General features: G+C 49.9%; 1 protein-coding gene across 4 annotated transcripts in view; it reads left to right on the top strand.

Moving 5' to 3' along the window:
• Positions 1-8,634, top strand: part of MN1 (MN1 proto-oncogene, transcriptional regulator) — a 48,125-nt gene extending 39,491 nt beyond the window's left edge. For 3 of the 4 annotated variants that reach the window (XR_014825835.1, XM_084993543.1, XM_021072488.2), the window contains one exon: positions 5,636-8,634. Coding sequence is in view for 3 of the 4 variants with exons in the window: in XM_084993543.1 (XP_084849669.1) it covers positions 5,636-5,817 (182 nt within the window). In the remaining variant the exon portion in view is untranslated. Of the gene's footprint in view, positions 1-1,379; positions 1,431-5,635 lie in introns of those variants that run through there. The other variant, XM_084993542.1, reaches the window with a different exon arrangement.
• The last annotated feature ends 9,370 nt before the right edge of the window (positions 8,635-18,004 follow it).

Genomic DNA, 18,004 nt, shown 5'->3' with positions numbered 1-18,004 from the left:
TGTGGTGCTGGACTCTATCCTGAGCTAGCCTGGGGTGCTATGGCCTGGCCTTTCTCGGAGATGGGAACTGGGAGCTAGGAGTGTCTGGAGCCACAAGGATGTGTCTGGCGGGGGTGGGGGTGGGGGTGGGGGGCTAAGGGACTCCCTGGCTGTAGGACAGAGGTGCCCAGAGGAGGTGGCTCAGCCCTGTGTCTTCCAGGCCTGCCTGCCTCGGCTTTGAGACCCAATGGTCCAGCCCCCAGCTGAGTGGCAGCTGTCACAGACACCAGCGTCTCCCCCCACTGCCAGGTCCAAATAAAGGAAAAACCAAAATACATTTCCCTTTGTCGGAATCCGTCGGGCGAGGGTGAGTCGGGCTAGAGTCATTCGCTATTGTGTTCTGGGGCCCACACTGTTCCTTACATAAGCTTTGAGTTAAAAATACGCATGGAATTCTAATTCGCCTGCTCTGCCTGGGATTGCACCCCAGCCACCGCCCCCCTGCCCCGGCTTCGGTGGGCAGGGGGCAGGGCAGCCCCCTGGCACCCACAGAGACAAGGAACTGCCCCACAGCACAGGGCTGGCACACAGCAGTGCTAGCTTGGACTGCAAAGTCCTGGGCTGTAAAAGAATAGTATGTAATAATAATCCTAAGAGCAGTTAACCTTTTCTAAGGGCTCCTGTGCTAAAGTTTTCACCCGTGTTATCTCACTAATCCTCCGAGAAGCCTGGGGAAGTAGGTTCCCATTTTACAGCCCAGGTTGATACCTCACCCTGATCTGGGCGCTATTAGGAGCCCACCCTTGACCCCTATGCCTCTGGCTTTCCCTCTGGGGGGCAGAGGGAAAGAAAATGGCCAGACAGAAGTCCTCTTTGTGAAGGTTTGAAGACAGAGCCATGGCTGTGGGTACCGCTGAAGCCCCACTTCAGCTGCCGTCGTTGAGAGGGTGGCAGCCGCCTGCACCCAGAGCTCAGGACGCCAGAGCATGTGGTGCACGCAGACTGGAACCCAGTCCCAGGGATCCTGAGGGCAGAGCATGGTGATGACAAGGCCAGCTTTGGTGACTTTAAGAAAGAAAGAAAACTCAGTCCCTTCTGTGAGTGTCATCTCCAGAAGTGAAATTAACAATGAGCTGTCCCCAGGTAAACAAATGCAGTCTTTTCCCTTCTCCCTTCCCCCAGTGGTGGCCAGCCAAAGGGTCACTCAGCCGTCCCTGTTAGCACTCCAGTCAGCTGTCCCAGCCCGGCTGGGTCCCTGCAGGCCGGGCAACAACCACGCAGGAGTCTTCCTGGCATTGGCGGGAGCGCACTGCGTGCTAAGCACTTTACATGGATCATTTCACTTAATCCTTGTAACTGCCTCCATGACGGCCAGTCCTATTATTTCCCCCATTTCCTAGGACTGAGGTTCTGAGAGCTGAAGTGATGTGCTCGAAAGTCCCGTGCTGCGCAAATGGTAGGTTTGATTTTTGTCGAACCCACAGGAGCAGTGAAATCCATCCATTAGTTACATGGTCACTTTGTTTGGCCCTGGGCTTGAGGCTCTCCCCTTCCCTTTGTGGCATTTACTGTCCTCTCTGTGGATGGAGAAAGTGCAGAAGACAAAATCTGGGGCGGTCTTGTGTTGACGGGTGGATGAGCAAGAAGCGTGTTATCAGTGGTACTCAGGGAGGGGCTGCTGGGGAGGGCCAGGATGGGTCAGCCAGGGCTTGTGCACGTGGAGAAAGGGCAGAGGAGCCTTTGGGGAGAGGAAGAACGGGACGCGGGGCTTGCCCCTGTGCGTGGGGACTCAGGTGCTCCATTCTGGCCAATAGGGGGTGACCTTTTAAACCCCTCCCCCTTCCTTTTGCTGGGCAGTCTCTCCATCTGTCCTGCGAAGCGGAAACCCCTCATCTCAGCCCCTACATGGGGTAAGGCAACTCGTGGCTATACATTTGGAGCCCATGTTGCTGCTGCCTCAGGGGCTGACCCCACCACATGCGTGGCGTCATTAGTCTCAGCCATGTGGTTGTATGGTCTCCCTCAGCTGCCTTGGGCCAGATCCACCAGGAATCACCATCCCCGTTACAGATGGGGAAGCTGAGGCCCTGCAGGGCGGTGCCAGCTGCCCAGGTGGGGCTCCAGGATGCTGCCAGCCTGACCTGTGGGGAATCCTGGGCTAAAGGGAGAGGGGAGAGGGCTGGTCCCAAGGCTGGTGATCTGGCCTTGGGTGACCCCTGGGCAGGCCCCTGCCCCTTGGGTCCTCAGTCTTTTTTTTTTTATTTTTTTAAAAAATTATTTTTATTTTTTTCCATTATAGCTGGTTTATAGAGTTCTGTCAATTTTCTACTGTACAGCAACCTGACCCCGTCACACATACATATATACATTCTATGGGACCTCAGTCTTCCCATCTGTCAAACAGGGCTGAGGGTCACTTCACAGTCAGCACTCAGGCCCCTGCTGAGCTGAACAGGCCAAACCTGCCCCTCCCCGCCACAGCCAGTCTGATGGGGGAGGCCGACAACCAACAGTGGAAAACAGGAGGACACCCATGGGGTTCTACAGCGTCTGTCAGTGCCAGGCACTAACTCCTGTCCCCCCAGCCCCAACCCTGGGAACTAGGCGAGGGGGCGGTTTTATCTCTGGGTCCTGGCGTGGGGGCTGGCATGCCTGCTGCCCCCAGGAGCCGGAATGGAGGGCCTCTCCCGAGCCGGGGCAGGCCCTGACTTGAGGTGGCTTCCGTGGGACTGATTTATCGGCAGCCACTCAGCAGCCCAGGGGAGCCGCGGTCCTAGGGCGTGTTGGGTCCCCCAGCTGGAATGAATCCGGCGGGAGGATGAGTTTGGTCATGCTTGGGTTGTCAAGAACTGAAGAGTAATATTCTCTCTTAAAAACATTCCTCATGGCTACCAGACTTGCTCGTCCCAGACAGGGGCTGGGGAATCCTGTGCCTGTGCTCTCTGATGTCAGGCAAGCCCCTCACCCTCTCTGAGCCCCAGTGCACCTTCTAAAGTGGGGAGAAGGGTTGCCTGGCTGCTAGGCTTGCTGGGGGATGGAATTAGATAATACACGGAAGTGTTCAGCTGTGTGCCTGTCACGCCCTCATTAAATCTACCCCAAGTACGAAGAGCAGCTGTCTCTGGTTCTGGTGCACGATATTTGATTGAATTGTCTGCAACTCAGGAGGAGAGCATCTTCAGGAAATCTGGCCATTTGGAACACTCTGAGCAAACCCAGCTCCCATAAGAGTTCTGGTCCTCCTCTGTTCCAGCACAAAGCTCTGGACATGCCGACTTTTCTCCACCTTCTTAGTTCTTTAGCTACAGAGCAAGGGGGCCAGGTATCAGGAGCTTATGTCTGGGTCTTGTCTTTCTTTGTGCAAACTTTGGCAAGAAACTTTGGTTTTCTACCTGTTAAATGGGCACAAGCATTGCTGTGTCAGCTCCTTCAGATAATGTAAGGTGAAGTAAGGAACCCCTTTCAGAATGTCTCTTTCTTTCGCTCTGGCAGATGCTCCTCTTCCCCCCAATCCAGATCTTGCAGTGCTCAGAGCAAAATTCTATTTGGGGTGTCAGGCTGCAGGATGTCGCTGGGAGCAAGGCAAGCGTGGGCTCAAGAGCAGAGGCTTGAGGGCTGTGCATCAGCATTGCTAGGATCCAGGGTCGCTGTGGATGAGGGGACCCTGAATCTGATCTCTCTGGCTTCCTGGGGTCCCAGCATCCCAGCTCCACCACTACTAACCAACTTTGAAACCTCAGGCTTGGAACCTCAGCTTCCCCCTCCAGGAAATGGGCAAAGATTCCAGCTTCATGGGCAGGAACATGACAGGCTGGTCAGTTTCCAGGAGAGGACAAGGCTTGGAGGCTGCTAGATGGTGGCAAGGACCCCCCCCTCTCTTGCCTCCCCTCCCCTACCCCAGAGACTAATGACAGTCCCAGCAGCCCTGTCCGGGGATCTCTCTGTTTGCCAGAACATTACAAGGCCTTGAGGGAGATGGCATCTCCCATTTTACCAATGAGTAGAACTGAATCTCAGAGAGGGAAAGTGTCAACCCCACCAACCACACAGCATGGGAGTGGAAGGGGCTGGGATTCAAGCTCCAGTCTGTGACTCCAGAGTGACTGTGCTGCGACACTGTCGCCTGGCCTCATCATCAGATGCAAGAGGAGGAGGAAGACAGTGTCTTGTTTCCTGCTGGAATCTGCAGCCTTAGCACCACGTCCAGCACACAGTAGGGACTCAGTGAAGGCACATTAATTGAATGAAGGATGGAAGCAGCAAAGGAGGGCATCTTCCGTCCCAGCTCCAGCTCCTCCCAAGAATGCAGGTCCCAAAGCCGGTGTCACTGGGGCTCCAGGGTGGAGGCCCCAAACCCAGTTAAGTCATGACCTGGCCTCAGCTGCCTGGGCCCATCCCTCAGAGAGGATTTTCTCTGCAGGGCATGGCTTAACTCCCGGGGGAGGCCTACCCCCATCCCAGAGGGCGGGATGGGTGGGGTGGCTCCTGCCTGGCATGGAGCCCTAGCTGGGCCTGCACAGTGTGCTGAGGAGGGCGGGCCGGTTGTGGAGTTCAGTATCTGGGTGTGCTCCCTTGGCTGGAGCTGGGCCCCCACCCCCCATTCTAGCTTTTCTCACCTCTGCTGAGTCAGAAGTTGACCTTTAGCCCATCTTCAAACCCAACTCTGCCCCATCCTGGCTCTGTGACCTTGGGCAGGTCACTCGCCTCTCTGGGAGTCAGGCTCTGACAAAGGAATAATGAGAATAATCATCAACCTTTAATAGGCTTCAGAACAGAACCCTTGGTCACTGGGCAGCAATAAGTTAGCAGTCCTCTGAAATGACTGCCTCCTTTCCTTGCCTGCCTCAGAACTCCAAATTCCTGGTCTCTTCTAATCTAATTCATACTAATGTGTGAATGGTTGTCAAATTGCCTTCCCCTCAAATGTGTCTAATTAAACATTACTATGGTCTGTGATGTTTTCTGGTGCTGTGTGACTGAGTGAGGAGGAAATTGAGGGGATTTTCATTAAGGATGTCAGAGAGGAATAGGCTTCCTCACCCCATCACCTAAAGTCCCTTCATGGCAGCAGCAAAGACCACTGGTATGGTTGGGGAGTCCACACTGTTCGTCTCTACCATTCTGAGCAGTTTGGCACTGGATAAGGAAGTTCTAGCATAGAATAGGCCCTTAGCAAACATCTGTCTGGAGCATGACAAGAGAATGGGCTGTATTCTAGACCTAGACAATCCTCCTCTCCCCCTTTCATTGCATCTGATGAACTCCTGCACATCCTTCAATGCCCAGTTTGGAGACCTCTCCTCCAGGAAGCCTTCCCAACTTATTCCAGATCCAGTTAATCTTTTGGGAACTCTAGTCCATCAGAGAAGGGCATATCCTGAGTTTATCCTGCCTAACTTTCCTATATCCCAAGGGGGTTGGAGAAACAGATCCAGCAGGAATTCTTCCCTTGGCTGAGATCTCACAACCCAAGTCAGAGGCAATAGCTAGAGGATTTGAAGCAAACATCTTTAGATCACCTTAGACCATCTTTAGGTGTGAAAAGAAGGCCTGAGCACCACCTCTCTTCTTCTGCCTCTCCACTCTACCCCCCTATGAGGGCCTCCCACAGAGTCAGCATGCAGCTAACAGTTCTCTCTGCCTTCTTTTTCTGCAGCCCACGACCTCCCCGCGAACAAGGCCTCGGCAACCCAGCCCGGCAGCCACTTGCAGTGCCTGTCTGTCCACTGCACAGACGACGTGGGGGATGCCAAGGCCCGTGCCTCCGTGCCCACCTGGCGGTCCCTGCACTCCGACATTTCCAACAGATTTGGGACTTTCGTGGCCGCCCTGACTTGAACTAACAAGATACACCCCCTCCCCACCAGGCCCTTCCCTCCCCTGCCTCTTCTTTCCCCCTCCACCTGATCCTACCCCACCTCTCCTGTTAATCCGAAAAGGCCACTATTGCTGAGTGGATGATTTTTTTCTAGGTTGGTACCTGCTTAGTGGCATATGGACCGGAAAGGGTTAATTTAAAGGGAAAAGAAAAAAAAAACCTCAAAAAATTTTTTTAAAAATGAAACTCGTCAGCCACGGTATGTTACCAGTGTTAACCCTTCTGCAGTTAGCAAACTTTTGCTGAAGCCTTTTTCCTGCTAGGTGATTCCCATTTTTTTTTCTGTAATCTTGGCATACGTTTTTTAGATGACCTCTTTCCTTGTTTTATTTTTGTGCTGCTGTATGTCCAAGTATTGTTATTTCATAATAAGACAAGAGTTCCTTTCCTTTTTTATTCCCTTTTAGTCTTGGTCCCCACCTTCCTCCCCACCGCCTGTTTTTTTTGTTTTGTTTTGGTTTTTTTTGCTTTTTGCTTTGTTCACTGCTTATTAAAATGGAAATCCTGGAGAATAGTAGTTCTGAAATATTGCCGGGTGAGAGTCAAATTGTCATCACAATATTATATATTGACACCCAACTGTCATCAGTCAGGCAGGAGCCAAACAATTAATGCCCCCCTTAGGTACTCTGCCTGGGATTTTGTTTTGTCTGTTCCCTGAGAAAATAGAGATATATATTTTCGTTCCTGCAAACACACGCTCAGCCCTCAGCTCTGTTCTGCTGGAAGCTGCCTCTCACTTCAGTGGAGGTGATGACGTGTCCAGCTCGCTCTGTGGGAAGGAGGCGGAAGGTTCGACAGTGGTATTTTCTCTCCTTTTCTGGGCCTCTCTGCACAAACGCCCAGGCTCTGAGTTTTCACGCTGTGCCGCGCAGCCTGGGTCCGTGTGGGGAGGGTGCTTGTCTAGATTGCAGAGTCCCTGGGGACCTGCAGGCTCCCAGCCGGCTGGGTCTCCCAGGTGCTGGAGTCGAAGCATCAATCCGACATCTGTTCTCAGCAGGCATCGGGGGAAGGAGTGGGGCTGGGTTACCTCCCTGACTTCTCCTGTTCTGCCTCCCCTCCCCATTTACTTTGCTGCCTCCCATCTGGGCAGCCCTCCATCCTTAGGAGGGACCAGGGTTTCCTTAGTGCTTTTTGAGGTGCTCGGTGAACGAAGACGCACCCAGGCTCTGCCTGCCAAGCCCCCCTTCTCTGAGCCTGGGGGTATTCTTTGCAGGGGTTTGCAGACTCCTGAGAGCTAGAGGAGGGAAAAAGGGATTGGATCTAGTGAATTGGATTCTTGAGCCTTCTTTTTGAAACCCCATAATCTGCCCCCCTTTGATTTAATCTCACCCTGTTCCAAAACCAGAGCCGTATCCAAGCGACTCACGAAGGCATAACTTCTCCTCTGAGTAGAGGTGAGGGAGTGGCAGGAGCAGCAGAGCAGCAGAGAGCAGGGCTCCTGGACTCAGCTAGGGGCTGTTACTTGGCCCGCCCAGGGTGACGGTCAGCGGAGGCCCAGCGCTGGCAGGGGTGGACATCTTTGGGTGCCACTGATGACTACAAAGGGCTTTTATGACTCATGGCAGGGGGCACTCAGATCTGCGGGGTGGGACCGGACAAGAAGCGACTGATAGCACTTCACCAAATTGGTAACGCTTCTATTTTCTTTCAGTCTCTGTTAAGGAACATCTTAACTAAATGCTCCATTTTGAGCCTTGCGCCCCCTCCATCCTCTCCCCGCCCCACGTCCCCAGAGTTTGCAGACCCGGCTTTTTTTAGCAAGTGACCTGAAGGCTTTGGGCTTACCATACAACACCCACATTGTTTATTTCAAAGAACTTTTCAGCAAAGGGAGAAGAGCGTCCAGAAAAGTGTTGCTCTTTCTGTTCCCCGCCCCGCCTCGTCTTTCCTTCGGCCGGCCCTTTTGGCTCGGGTCTGAGCCTGGATGGTCCAAGGTTCTGGCCCAGGGAAGTCTGACCAGGGGGTGATCCTGGTCCCCACAGAGGGCAGGCTGAAGCAGGTGGTATGCACTGACCAGTGGGAAGAAGGTGGGAGCTGACTCAGCCCCATGTTCCACCACCAAAGGAGAGAAAAGGGGAGGGACTGTCCCGCCTGCCATGCGCTGCAGGAGAGCCAGCCGGAGTCTGTGCACACCTCCACGACCCCTCTGATTCCACAATGTACAGCTGTTTTGAAAGTGTCATCCTTCTCTTTCTTAAACAGGAATGATTTCTCCTTAATTGCTTAAGGCTGGGGAGCACAGCATCTTCTGTCTTTGACTTTCCCTGTGTTGGGTCCATCAGCTCATGGTCCGAGCAACCTTCGACACCCCTGAAGTTTAAAACATTCTTGCTCCCCACGACCCCAGAATGGAACAGCTTTAAAAATAGCCTTAAGCAAAGGGATGTTATTTCATTACATTTGGTTTAATGGGAAGAATAAAAGCAAATTAAAAACACACGCAACCCACGAGACTCCAAACACTGGTAATCGGTACTTCATAACAAACTCTTCGGGAAAGACTATGAAAAACGTTATTGCACATGTAAAATATGAAAACTTAACTCTGCTGTGTGTTAGGCAATCCTGTAATCTTTTTTGACTCTTAAAAGAAATTCATTTCTGAAATGCTTGGTTGGAAGACTGTGACAATAGCTCATGAAATTGAGTGTTATTTTTTCTTTCTTTTTTAAAAAAATATGTAAAGTGCAGTCTTCTGTATTCATGCATATTGTATATACCTGTATATGTTTTCCTGAGCAGCTAAATAACAATAAATATGACGTTAATGGTGACTGTGGTACATTTGTGGGCAGGGCTTGCTTTATTTTTTCCCCCCAATCCCTCCGTTTTTTTCATGGGTCTTTTCAATTTCCATAGGGGATGGGAGTGTGGGTCTGGATGATGTAGTGTGTGTGTGTGCGCATGTGCACACCTGCGCATGTTCGTGTGCATTGATGCTGTTCTGACTTGGGTTACCTCAGCGTCTCTACTCCACACTGTTGACCCTTGGGATGGATAATTCTTTGTGGTGGGGGAGGGTGGCTGTCCTGTGCATAGCAGGAAGTTTAGCAGCATCCCTGGCCTCTCCCCACTATATGCTAGTGGTGCCTCTTCTCCTTCCCCGATCCCTTGGGACAACCCCCAAAGTCTCCAAACATTGCCCCAAATCCTGTGTGGGGTGAGAACCCTGGGGCTGAGAACCACTGGTGCAGGAGGGAGGGAGGGGATCAGGGGGAGGCCATCCAGGTGTCTGTGCTGGGTGATGGTTGTTCTCCGGCATTTCTCTTCAGATCCCAGTAAGCTTTGTTACCTCTTGAAAGTTACGTAGGTCCTCAGCTCCTCCGTTTCCTCATCTACAAGATGAGTATCGTGGGGTCGTGACAAGAGATGATTTGTGTGGATACGTGGGAGGCTCCACATGCATTAATTGTTAGCATCTTGTCATGATCATGATCGGCTCACAGCACAGCTGATGGGGTTTTGGAGGTGGGCTGTCCTGGGGCTGATGCTGCTGCTTCAGTTTTCAGCAGAGGGCCATGGGCAAGTGGTTTAACCCATCTCTATTTTATGGTCTAAAATGGAGCAAATCACATCCAGCTTGAAGGTTATTATGAGCACAAGCTCACAGCCCCCATAAAAGCTCTGGCGGTCCCATGGGCCACACTTTCAGCAGCAGCTTCATTCTGGCACCTGCAGCCTCAGACTTGAGATCATTGCAGAACCTCAGTCTACAAAGAGGGAAATGTGGGGGGGGGGTGGAGGGGGAGATAAACAAGCAAATTGACAGGTGATAGTGAGGGGAATGTGCCCGATAACTCATGGTGGTAATGGGATGAATGTCACTCTGTGAGATCCATGAACCCGATGCAGGAGACTTAGCGAAGGCTTCCTCCAGCAGGTCATGCCCATGTAGAATTTTGAAGGACGAATAGGAGTTCACCCTATTCATCTCAGCATATAATGGATCCTAATTTGGCAGAAATTTTGTTGTATTTCTTCCCTTTGGTTTTTAAAGTTTTCTTTATACAGCTGATCTTTGAAGAAGATGGGTTGAAGTGCATGGGTCCACTTATATACAGATTTTTTTTTCAATAGTAAATCCGACAGTAGTGCATGATCCGAATTGGTTGACTCCATGGATGTGGAACCACATATAAGAAAAGCTGACTATAAATTACATACAGATTTTTGAGTTCCTGCTGTGGCACAGCAGAAATGAATCCGACTAGTATTCATAAGGATGTGGGTTTTATCCCTGGCCTTGCTCAGTGGGTTAAAGATCTGGCGTTGCCTTGAGTTGTGGTGTAGGTTGCAGACAGATCCTGCGTTGCTGTGGCTGTGGTGTAAGCCAGCAGCTACAGCTCTGATTCAACCCCTAGCCTGGGAACTTTCATATGCCGTGGGTGCAGCCCTAAAAAGAAAAGTAATTTTTACACAGATGTTTGACTGAAGGCAGGTCAATGCCCTGAGCCCCCTTGTTGTTCAAGGATCGACATTATATGCAACAGTATATTTGTTATAAGGATATGGCCTCTATATTTGCTTTAGCTTGGACTAAATTAAAAATCTCTAACATTTAAAGGTCTCCTGCCCAAAGTGACAGTGGTATGTGACCATGTTCGGTACCCAGGGAGGGGAAGAAGGATGAGAGAATGAGGAGATTTGGGGATGGCATTTGGTGTGAAATGAATGGATGAGTGAGTGAAGGGTTCATGAACCAAAAAGACCCAAGGACTGGCAGAGTGTCGGGGGTGGATGGGATCATGTGACAGGGATGGGGCTGCAACACTGGGATGTGTGTTGGTCCTGGGGAGGACAGGGTGGGATTCCTTGCAGGTTGGATGTTCTATATCAGCAGAAACACCGTCTTAATAGATGTCCCACTGTCCATGTCACAATGGTGGCCTCCTCCACCCAGCACTGTCATTTCCATAGAGCCGAGGGCTGTGTCATGGGGGCGGGAGAGGTGGAGATGGAGGAGGAGTCAGGTGGAAGGTGGCCTCCTGCCCTTCCAAGGCTGGAGGAGGGTACGAAAAGGACACCCCATCTCACTTTCTTTTTAAAAAAATTAGAAAAGCATCCCAAGACCGGAGGACAACATGGATTTCCCTAACTGACAAGCGGAGTAGCAGGAAGGACTCCAGGTGGGGTGCCACAGTGGTGCTGTAACAGAGTTACCGGGCGTGGCCGATGCCAAGCTTTTGTCCCCAGACTGGGCTAACCTGACCTGGAAGTAATTGGGAGTGAGGAGCAAATTTTGCCGTTATAACACAGTATTATAGGATGGGGATAAGACCCTAAAATGGCAATTTTAACATAGTCTGATGAGGTGTCCCAGGAATCTTTGGAGAATTATTTTTTTTACTGAGATAAAATTTGCTTAACACAAAATACCCCATTTTAATGATTTTAACATGTATAATTCAGTGGCTTTTATTATGTTTACCATGTCATGCAACCATCGTTGTTATCCAGTTCCAGAACAGTATTATCACCCCAAAGAGAAACCCCATACCCATCTTCGGTCAATCCCAATTACCCCAGGTAGCCCCTGGCAACCACGCATCTACTTTCATGTCTCTCTGGCTTTGCTGATTTTGGACATTTCATATGAATGGAATCATAGAGTTTACGGCCTTTCATGTTGGTCTGCTTTTACTTGGCATAATGTTTTCAAGGTTCAGGCCTTTCTATGGCTAAACAATATTCCGTTGAATGAATACACTACATTTTGTTTATCCATTCACCCCTTGATTAGGGTTGTTTTCACTTCTTGGCTAGTGTACGTAGGGCTGCTATGTGAACATTCACCTTCAAGTTCTTGTGGGAATGTACATCATTTTCAATTCTCTTGGGAATTACCTGGTTGTACAGAAACTCTACGTTTAACTTTCTGAGGACCTGTCACACTGTTGTCTACAGCAGCCACACCATTTCGCATCTTGGAAGGAGGTTTTGGTTTGTTTACTGAACCTAGGGTTCCCCACTCTCCCTTTTGCACATTTAAAAAAATTGAGGTATAATTTATATACAGTGAAATGCACAGATCTTAAGTTTATAATTTGATGTGTTTCCACAAGTGTCTGCACCTGTGACACCCAAGCCTCTATCAAGATGATACAATATGAGGGAGTTCCCATTGTGGCTCAGCAGAAATGAATCTGACTAGTATCCAAGAGGATGCAGGTCCGATCCCTGGCTTTGCTCAGTGGTTTAAGGATCCCACGATGCTGTGGCTGTGGTATAGGCTGTTGACTGCAGCTCCAATTTAACACCTAGCCTGGGAACTTCCATATGCCACAGGTGTGGCTCTCACCAACCCATCCCTAAAGTAACCACTGATGGGATTTCTATTATCACTGATGAGTTTTGCCTGTTCTTTAATCTTGAATGTCCTGTAAATGAAATCACACAGCTGGCACTTTGGGGGGCTGGTTTCTTTCACCCTGTGTAATGTATTTGATGTTGCATGAATCAGTAGTTTACTCCTTTTTATTGCTGAGAAGTATTTCACAGTACGGATATACCAAGTCTGCTTATTCATTCACCTGTTGCTATTCATGTTGGTGGTTTCAGTTTTGGGCTACTAGGATGAAAACTACAATGAACATCCAGGTAACAAGTGTTTGGCTGAGTCATAAAGGAGGTGTATATTTCCCTTCTGAAGAAACTGCCAAACGATTTTTCTTAGTGGTACCAATTTGCATTCCCTTTGGCAGCATCAGAGAGCTCCCAGTTCCTTCCAACATCCTTGCCAACATTTGCTATTATCTGTCTTTTTAACTTAGCCATTCTAGTGTATGTGCAATGCTATCTCCTTGTGGCTGTAATTTTTTCCCCTCTAACAATGTTGTGTGTGTACTTTCATGTGTTTATTTGTTCTCCGTATATCTTTTTTTTTTTTTTTTGTGAAATGTCTGTTCAATCCTTTTCCAATTATTGTCTTTTTTTTTTTTTTTCTTTTTTCTTTTTAGGGCTGAACTAAAGGGCTATATGGAAGTTCCCAGGCTAGGTGTTGCATTGAAGCTGCAGCTGCTGGCCTATGCCACAGCCACAGCAACACCAGATCCGAGCCTCATCTGTGACCTACACCCCAGCTCAGGGCAATGCCAGATCTTTAACTCACTGAGCGGGGCCAGGGATCAAACCAACATCCTCATGGATACTAATTGTGTTTGTTACTGCTGAGCCACAATGGGAACTCCATATTTTTAATACTGAATTCTAAGCATTCTTTATATATGCTGGAAACAAGCCCTTTCTCTGTGTTGCAAATATTTTCTCCAAGTCTGTGTTTTGTTCTCAGGGTCTCTTCTGAAGTGCAAAATTTTAAAAATTTTACAAGTTCCACAATGTCCATTTTATCAAGTTCCTTTTATGGCAAGAGCCATTTGTGTCTTCCCTAGGGTCCAGCCTTCTTCTAGTAGCTTTATGGTTTTATGGGTAGTTTTCACGTTGAGCTTTCTATGATACATTTGGATTTAGGTTTGCATATGACATGAAACAAAGGTAAGAGTTCTTCACCTTTACAGAATATCCTGTTATCCCAGCACCATTGGTCAAAGAGGTTTTGCATTCCTCCATTAGACTGTTTTGGCATCTCTGCTGAAAATCACTTAACTGTGCACATGCAGGTCTATTTTTGGACCCTCTGGTCTGTTGATCTAGTTGCTCCTCTTTTGCTACATGGATAAATTTTGAGCTGGGCTCACATGGGAACTTTGGCAAGCTCTCTCTGAAGATGAACTAGAGAGGGAAGAAAGATTTCCCTGTGCGCTACCACAATTCTAAAATAAATGCCTTGAGGAGTTCTTGTTGTGGAGGAGTGGTTAATGAATCCAACTAGGAACCATGAGGTTTCGGGTTCGTTCCCTTGCCTTGCTCAGTGGGTTAAGGATCCGGCACTGCTGTGAGCCGTAGTGTGGGTTGCAGACGCGGCTCGGATCCCACGTTGCTGTGGCTCTGGCGTAGGCCGGTGGCTACAGCTCTGATTAGACCCCTAGCCTGGGAACCTCTATATATATATGCCACGGGAAGCAGCCCCAGAAGAGGCAAAAGGACAAAAAAAAATTTTACATAAATAAATGCCTTGAAAACACGACAGTATCATTAGTGAAGGTTCCCACCTGAGAACTTCTCTCTGTTTTTTTTTTGTTTTGAAAATGAGGTCAACTGGTCTGAGAGAGAGGTGAAGGATGGAGAGCACTGACTAGAGACATTCTCCTCGAAGCTACGGAAAACTTTGGAAAGAGTTGAAAAAGCAGTGACTTCATCACTAGGAGGTGGGGAATTGCTCAAGGCTGCATTTGGGCACCTCATGTGCCATCCTGACCCAGACTTCCCAGAAACGTTGCTCAATCTTTCCATTGTACATGAGAAGAAACAGAGGGTCAGAATGTCCAGGGTCTTATTCAAGGTCATGCAGCCAGTCAGTCACAGAGCCAGAACCTGCCTCCATGCCTCTTTGCCACTAACTGTCCCTTGTCCCAAGACCCAGGCCCAGGCTCTCTTCCATACAGGAGGAAGTTTGTTCTGTTTACCTCAGTATCGGCAGCAGCCAGCCCAGGGCCTGGCACACAGTAGGACCTCATTAGATACGGGTTGAATGAAAGGAGCCCCTTTCTTTCTTTTTTTTTTTTTTTTTTTTGGTCTTTTTCTCCTGTGGCATGTGGAGATTCCCAGGCTAGGGGTCTAATCAGAGCTGTAGCCGCCAGCCTATGCCAGAGTCACAGCAACATGGGATCCAAGCCACATCTGTGACCTTCACTACAGCTCATGGCAACGCCAGATCCTTAACCCACTGATCGAGGCCAGGGATCAAACCCGCAACCTCATGGTTCCTAGTCGGATTTGTTAACTACTGAGCCATGACAGAAACTCCAAAGGGGCCCCTTTCTTGCTCAAAACTCTCCTTGCCTTTGGCTGCTATTGGGCAATGTGTTGCGAGTGGGGCTTGTGTGTGGGGGTGAGAGCTGATGGCTCAGACTCTTCAGTCTGGCTGGTCCACACATCTGGGGCTGCGCTCACACAATGATGAGGAAAGCAAAGTTCAAGGACATGAAGTCTGGGGCAAAGTAGCCCAGGAGGTGAGTGGCTGGCTGGATGCACATTTGGAAGACCAGGGCTTGTGAGCTGGCAGGGGGTGCCTTTTCTCTTTGTATTTTTATAGGGATTTTAGGAAACACCCAGGGAAGGTGGGGATGCAGGAGGAATTGGAAACTGGGTCAGGCATTGTCCCCTTTGTTGTCCAGTTAGGGATGTTAGTCTCGATCTCTGATGTGGAAGGTGATGGGGAGAAGGAAAGGGCTGGGAGGCAGATGGCTCGTCAGCTCTCAATCTTACTCACTGTCTGGCAGCTGTTCTCTAAGCCTCAGTTTCCTCATCTGCAAAATGGGGCCAATTTGAGCACCTACTGAATAGTCATGCAAGTATTAAATGCAGTAAGAGGGCTTAGCATGGGGGCTTCTCTGAGCAAGCGTTTGGTACATGTCAGCTATGGTTGGTGGTAGAACTAACCTTGGTTTCTCCCTTTGCAAAATGGAGGTAGTTAAGAAAAATGGGAAACACTCCTGTTATAATGCTATATGCAGGGGCTTGATTGAAGCATTCTACTTCCCCTGATGAGTTATATTAACAGCCAGCTAGGACCCCAGCTCTATTATGAACCTCATTTTCTGCAGAAGGAAGCTGAGACACAGAGAGGTGAAGCCACTTGGATGAGGTCTCCTGGGCCGATGATGGCAGCTCCCCATCCTGAGGCCATGAGGATTTGGTCATGCTCAGTCTAGGGCCAGGATAGGCCAGCTCCCATTGGGTGATGCAAATGAAGCTCCGAGTTGCACAGCCACTTACCTGAGGGCACACGGCCTGCCAGTGGCAAACACAGGCCTGATTTAGGTCTTTCAGGTTCCAGGGGCCAGTTTTTCTGCTCTCCCCATCCTGCTCTGTGCCCTGCATACAGTAATCACTGGATAAATGCTCTGTTCCTTGCCTAGGGTGGGGCCTGGTCATATCTCCCATCCTTTTGGCTGTTGTTGGCTAAGGAGGTGGGGAGGAGATACTGGGGAGGGAAAGGCTCTGGGCTGAGGGTTGGGCCAGGGGCAGGGGTTGGGGGGGTTCCAGTCCTCTCCCCTCCAGCCCTCCTATGGGAGGTGGGACCTCCTTCCCTTTGGGGCGAGAGCCCTGCAGATCTGTCCAGAGGGATGGGGGTTAGAGTGGGGACTAGGGGTCCATAGGATTGGGGACGGTGGATCAGGGCCCCCATGCACCGTGGCTGCAGCCTTTGTCCCACATTCACTACCCCTCCCTGCATGCCCCACTTGCAGGAGCATATTCTTCCTGGTGCTGCCTCTGGAGCCCCTGCCAGCCAGCCACCCTAAGCATCCCCCACTCCTCCAGCCTTTGTCCCCAGGAGGAACCCTCAGGAGTCCTGAGCCCTTTGGAGGACAAAGGGCTCATTGAGGCGCCAAGGCCAGGCAGAGGGGGAGGGGGAGGGCAGAGGGCGGAGGGCAGAGCCCCCGCCCAGCAAGAGCTGACAAGGCTACTTCTGCCACGCAAACCCTGCATGACCCTGAGGACCTTGCCCCTGGAAGCCTTGACTTACCCATCTGCGAGGTGGGGTGACTGGGGGATGATGAGAGTCCGCAATAGCTAGTTATAGCCTGTAGCTGTTATATTAATAATATCTGGGGTTGAATATTGATGTAGATCCTGAGCCTGCCATCTTGCATGGAAGCCCTGGAGCCAGCTATGTTTCCAAATCCAGAATTTGGGAGAACTTACAAGATGAGTAAGGCAGGACCTAGACCATGTGCTCAGTGACACTCCAGGGGGCTGCAATCAGATATTAGACATCACTGGAATACACTCATTAGTGGAATAAAGACACCAAGGAAGTGAATTTAATAAGAACTTTCTGGAGTTCCTGTCATGGCTCAGTGGTTAACGAATCCGACTAAGAACCACGAAGTTGTGGGTTCGACCCCTGGCCTTGCTCAGCAGGCTAAGGATCTGGCGTTGCCATGAGCTGTGGCGTAGGTCACAGACGTGGCTCAGATCCTGCGTTGCTGTGTCTCTGGCGTAGGCTTGGCAGTTACAGCTCTGATTAGACCCCTAGCCTGGGGACCTCCATATGCCACAGGAGGAAAAGACAAATAAATAAATAAATAAATAAATAAAGGGGCCCCTTTCATTCAACCCGTATCTAATGAGGTCCTACTGTGTGCTAGGCCCTGGGCTGGCTGCTGCCGATACTGAGGTAAACAGAACAAACTTATTCCTGTATGTATGAGGCCCGGCAAAAAGACAAAAACAAAAACCAAAAAACAAAAACCAAAAAAAACAAACTTTCTGTTTTTAGAGCCTTTTTGGATTTCCAGGGTTGCACATAACAGAATGTGATTCTTTGTTGCTGTAATTCATTCATTCACTCACTCGTTCATTCATTCATTCCCCAAGTATTTATCCAGCCTCTGCTGTGTGCCAGATACTGCTTCAGGTTTGGGGGGCCCAGTGAGGAACAGAGCAGAGCCCTGTCCCATGGGGCTCACACTGGGGTGTGTGGGGTGGTGTCTCCTGCTGTGTCTACAGGTACCTGGAGGTTTGTGGAGTCACCGCACATGGTTTATGACTGAGGAAACCAGTGGTATCCCTCCCAAACCCTCATGTTTTCTTAGAATCTTTTCTCCGTTTTGTGTTAAAGGTGGTTGTGGGGATGGGAGAGTGATGGGCTTCTGAAGTGTTCACCATGGTCATGACCAGCTTGAAGTGACTTCATGGCAGGCAAGGTAGGGCCTGAGTCGTCTGTGGTTCCCAGAACCAGTTCCACCTGGGACTGGAGGAGTGCTGTGTGGACGCTGGGATGTTGGATGGACCTGGGTTTGAGTCCTGTTGGATCTCCTGTTGGCTGAGTGACTATAGGAGGCCAGGCTGCCCCTGGGGTCTCAGTTTTCTCAGCTGTAAAATAGGCTCAGTGGTTTCTTTGAAGAGCTTCCCGAAAGATGGAATTACTGAGCTGGATGTGGGAGGCCTGCAGCCGCCCAAGCTCTGACCAGGGAGGCACTCTTTTGGGAGGCAGGCACCATCTGCAGCTCATTTTCCTGTGTCATTTGCATTTTCTCCGAAATCTTTTTTTTTTTTTTTTTTTTTAAGGTTACAGCCATT

Source organism: Sus scrofa, chromosome 14, assembly GCF_054392235.1.
Source record: "Sus scrofa isolate SSC_HxYL_T2T_F1_AM1 chromosome 14, Sscrofa_HxYL_maternal_Yorkshire_Landrace_v2.0, whole genome shotgun sequence".
Lineage (NCBI taxonomy): Eukaryota > Metazoa > Chordata > Mammalia > Artiodactyla > Suidae > Sus > Sus scrofa.
Note: the sequence above shows the minus strand (reverse complement) of the source record. Positions and strands in the feature narration are given on the sequence as shown.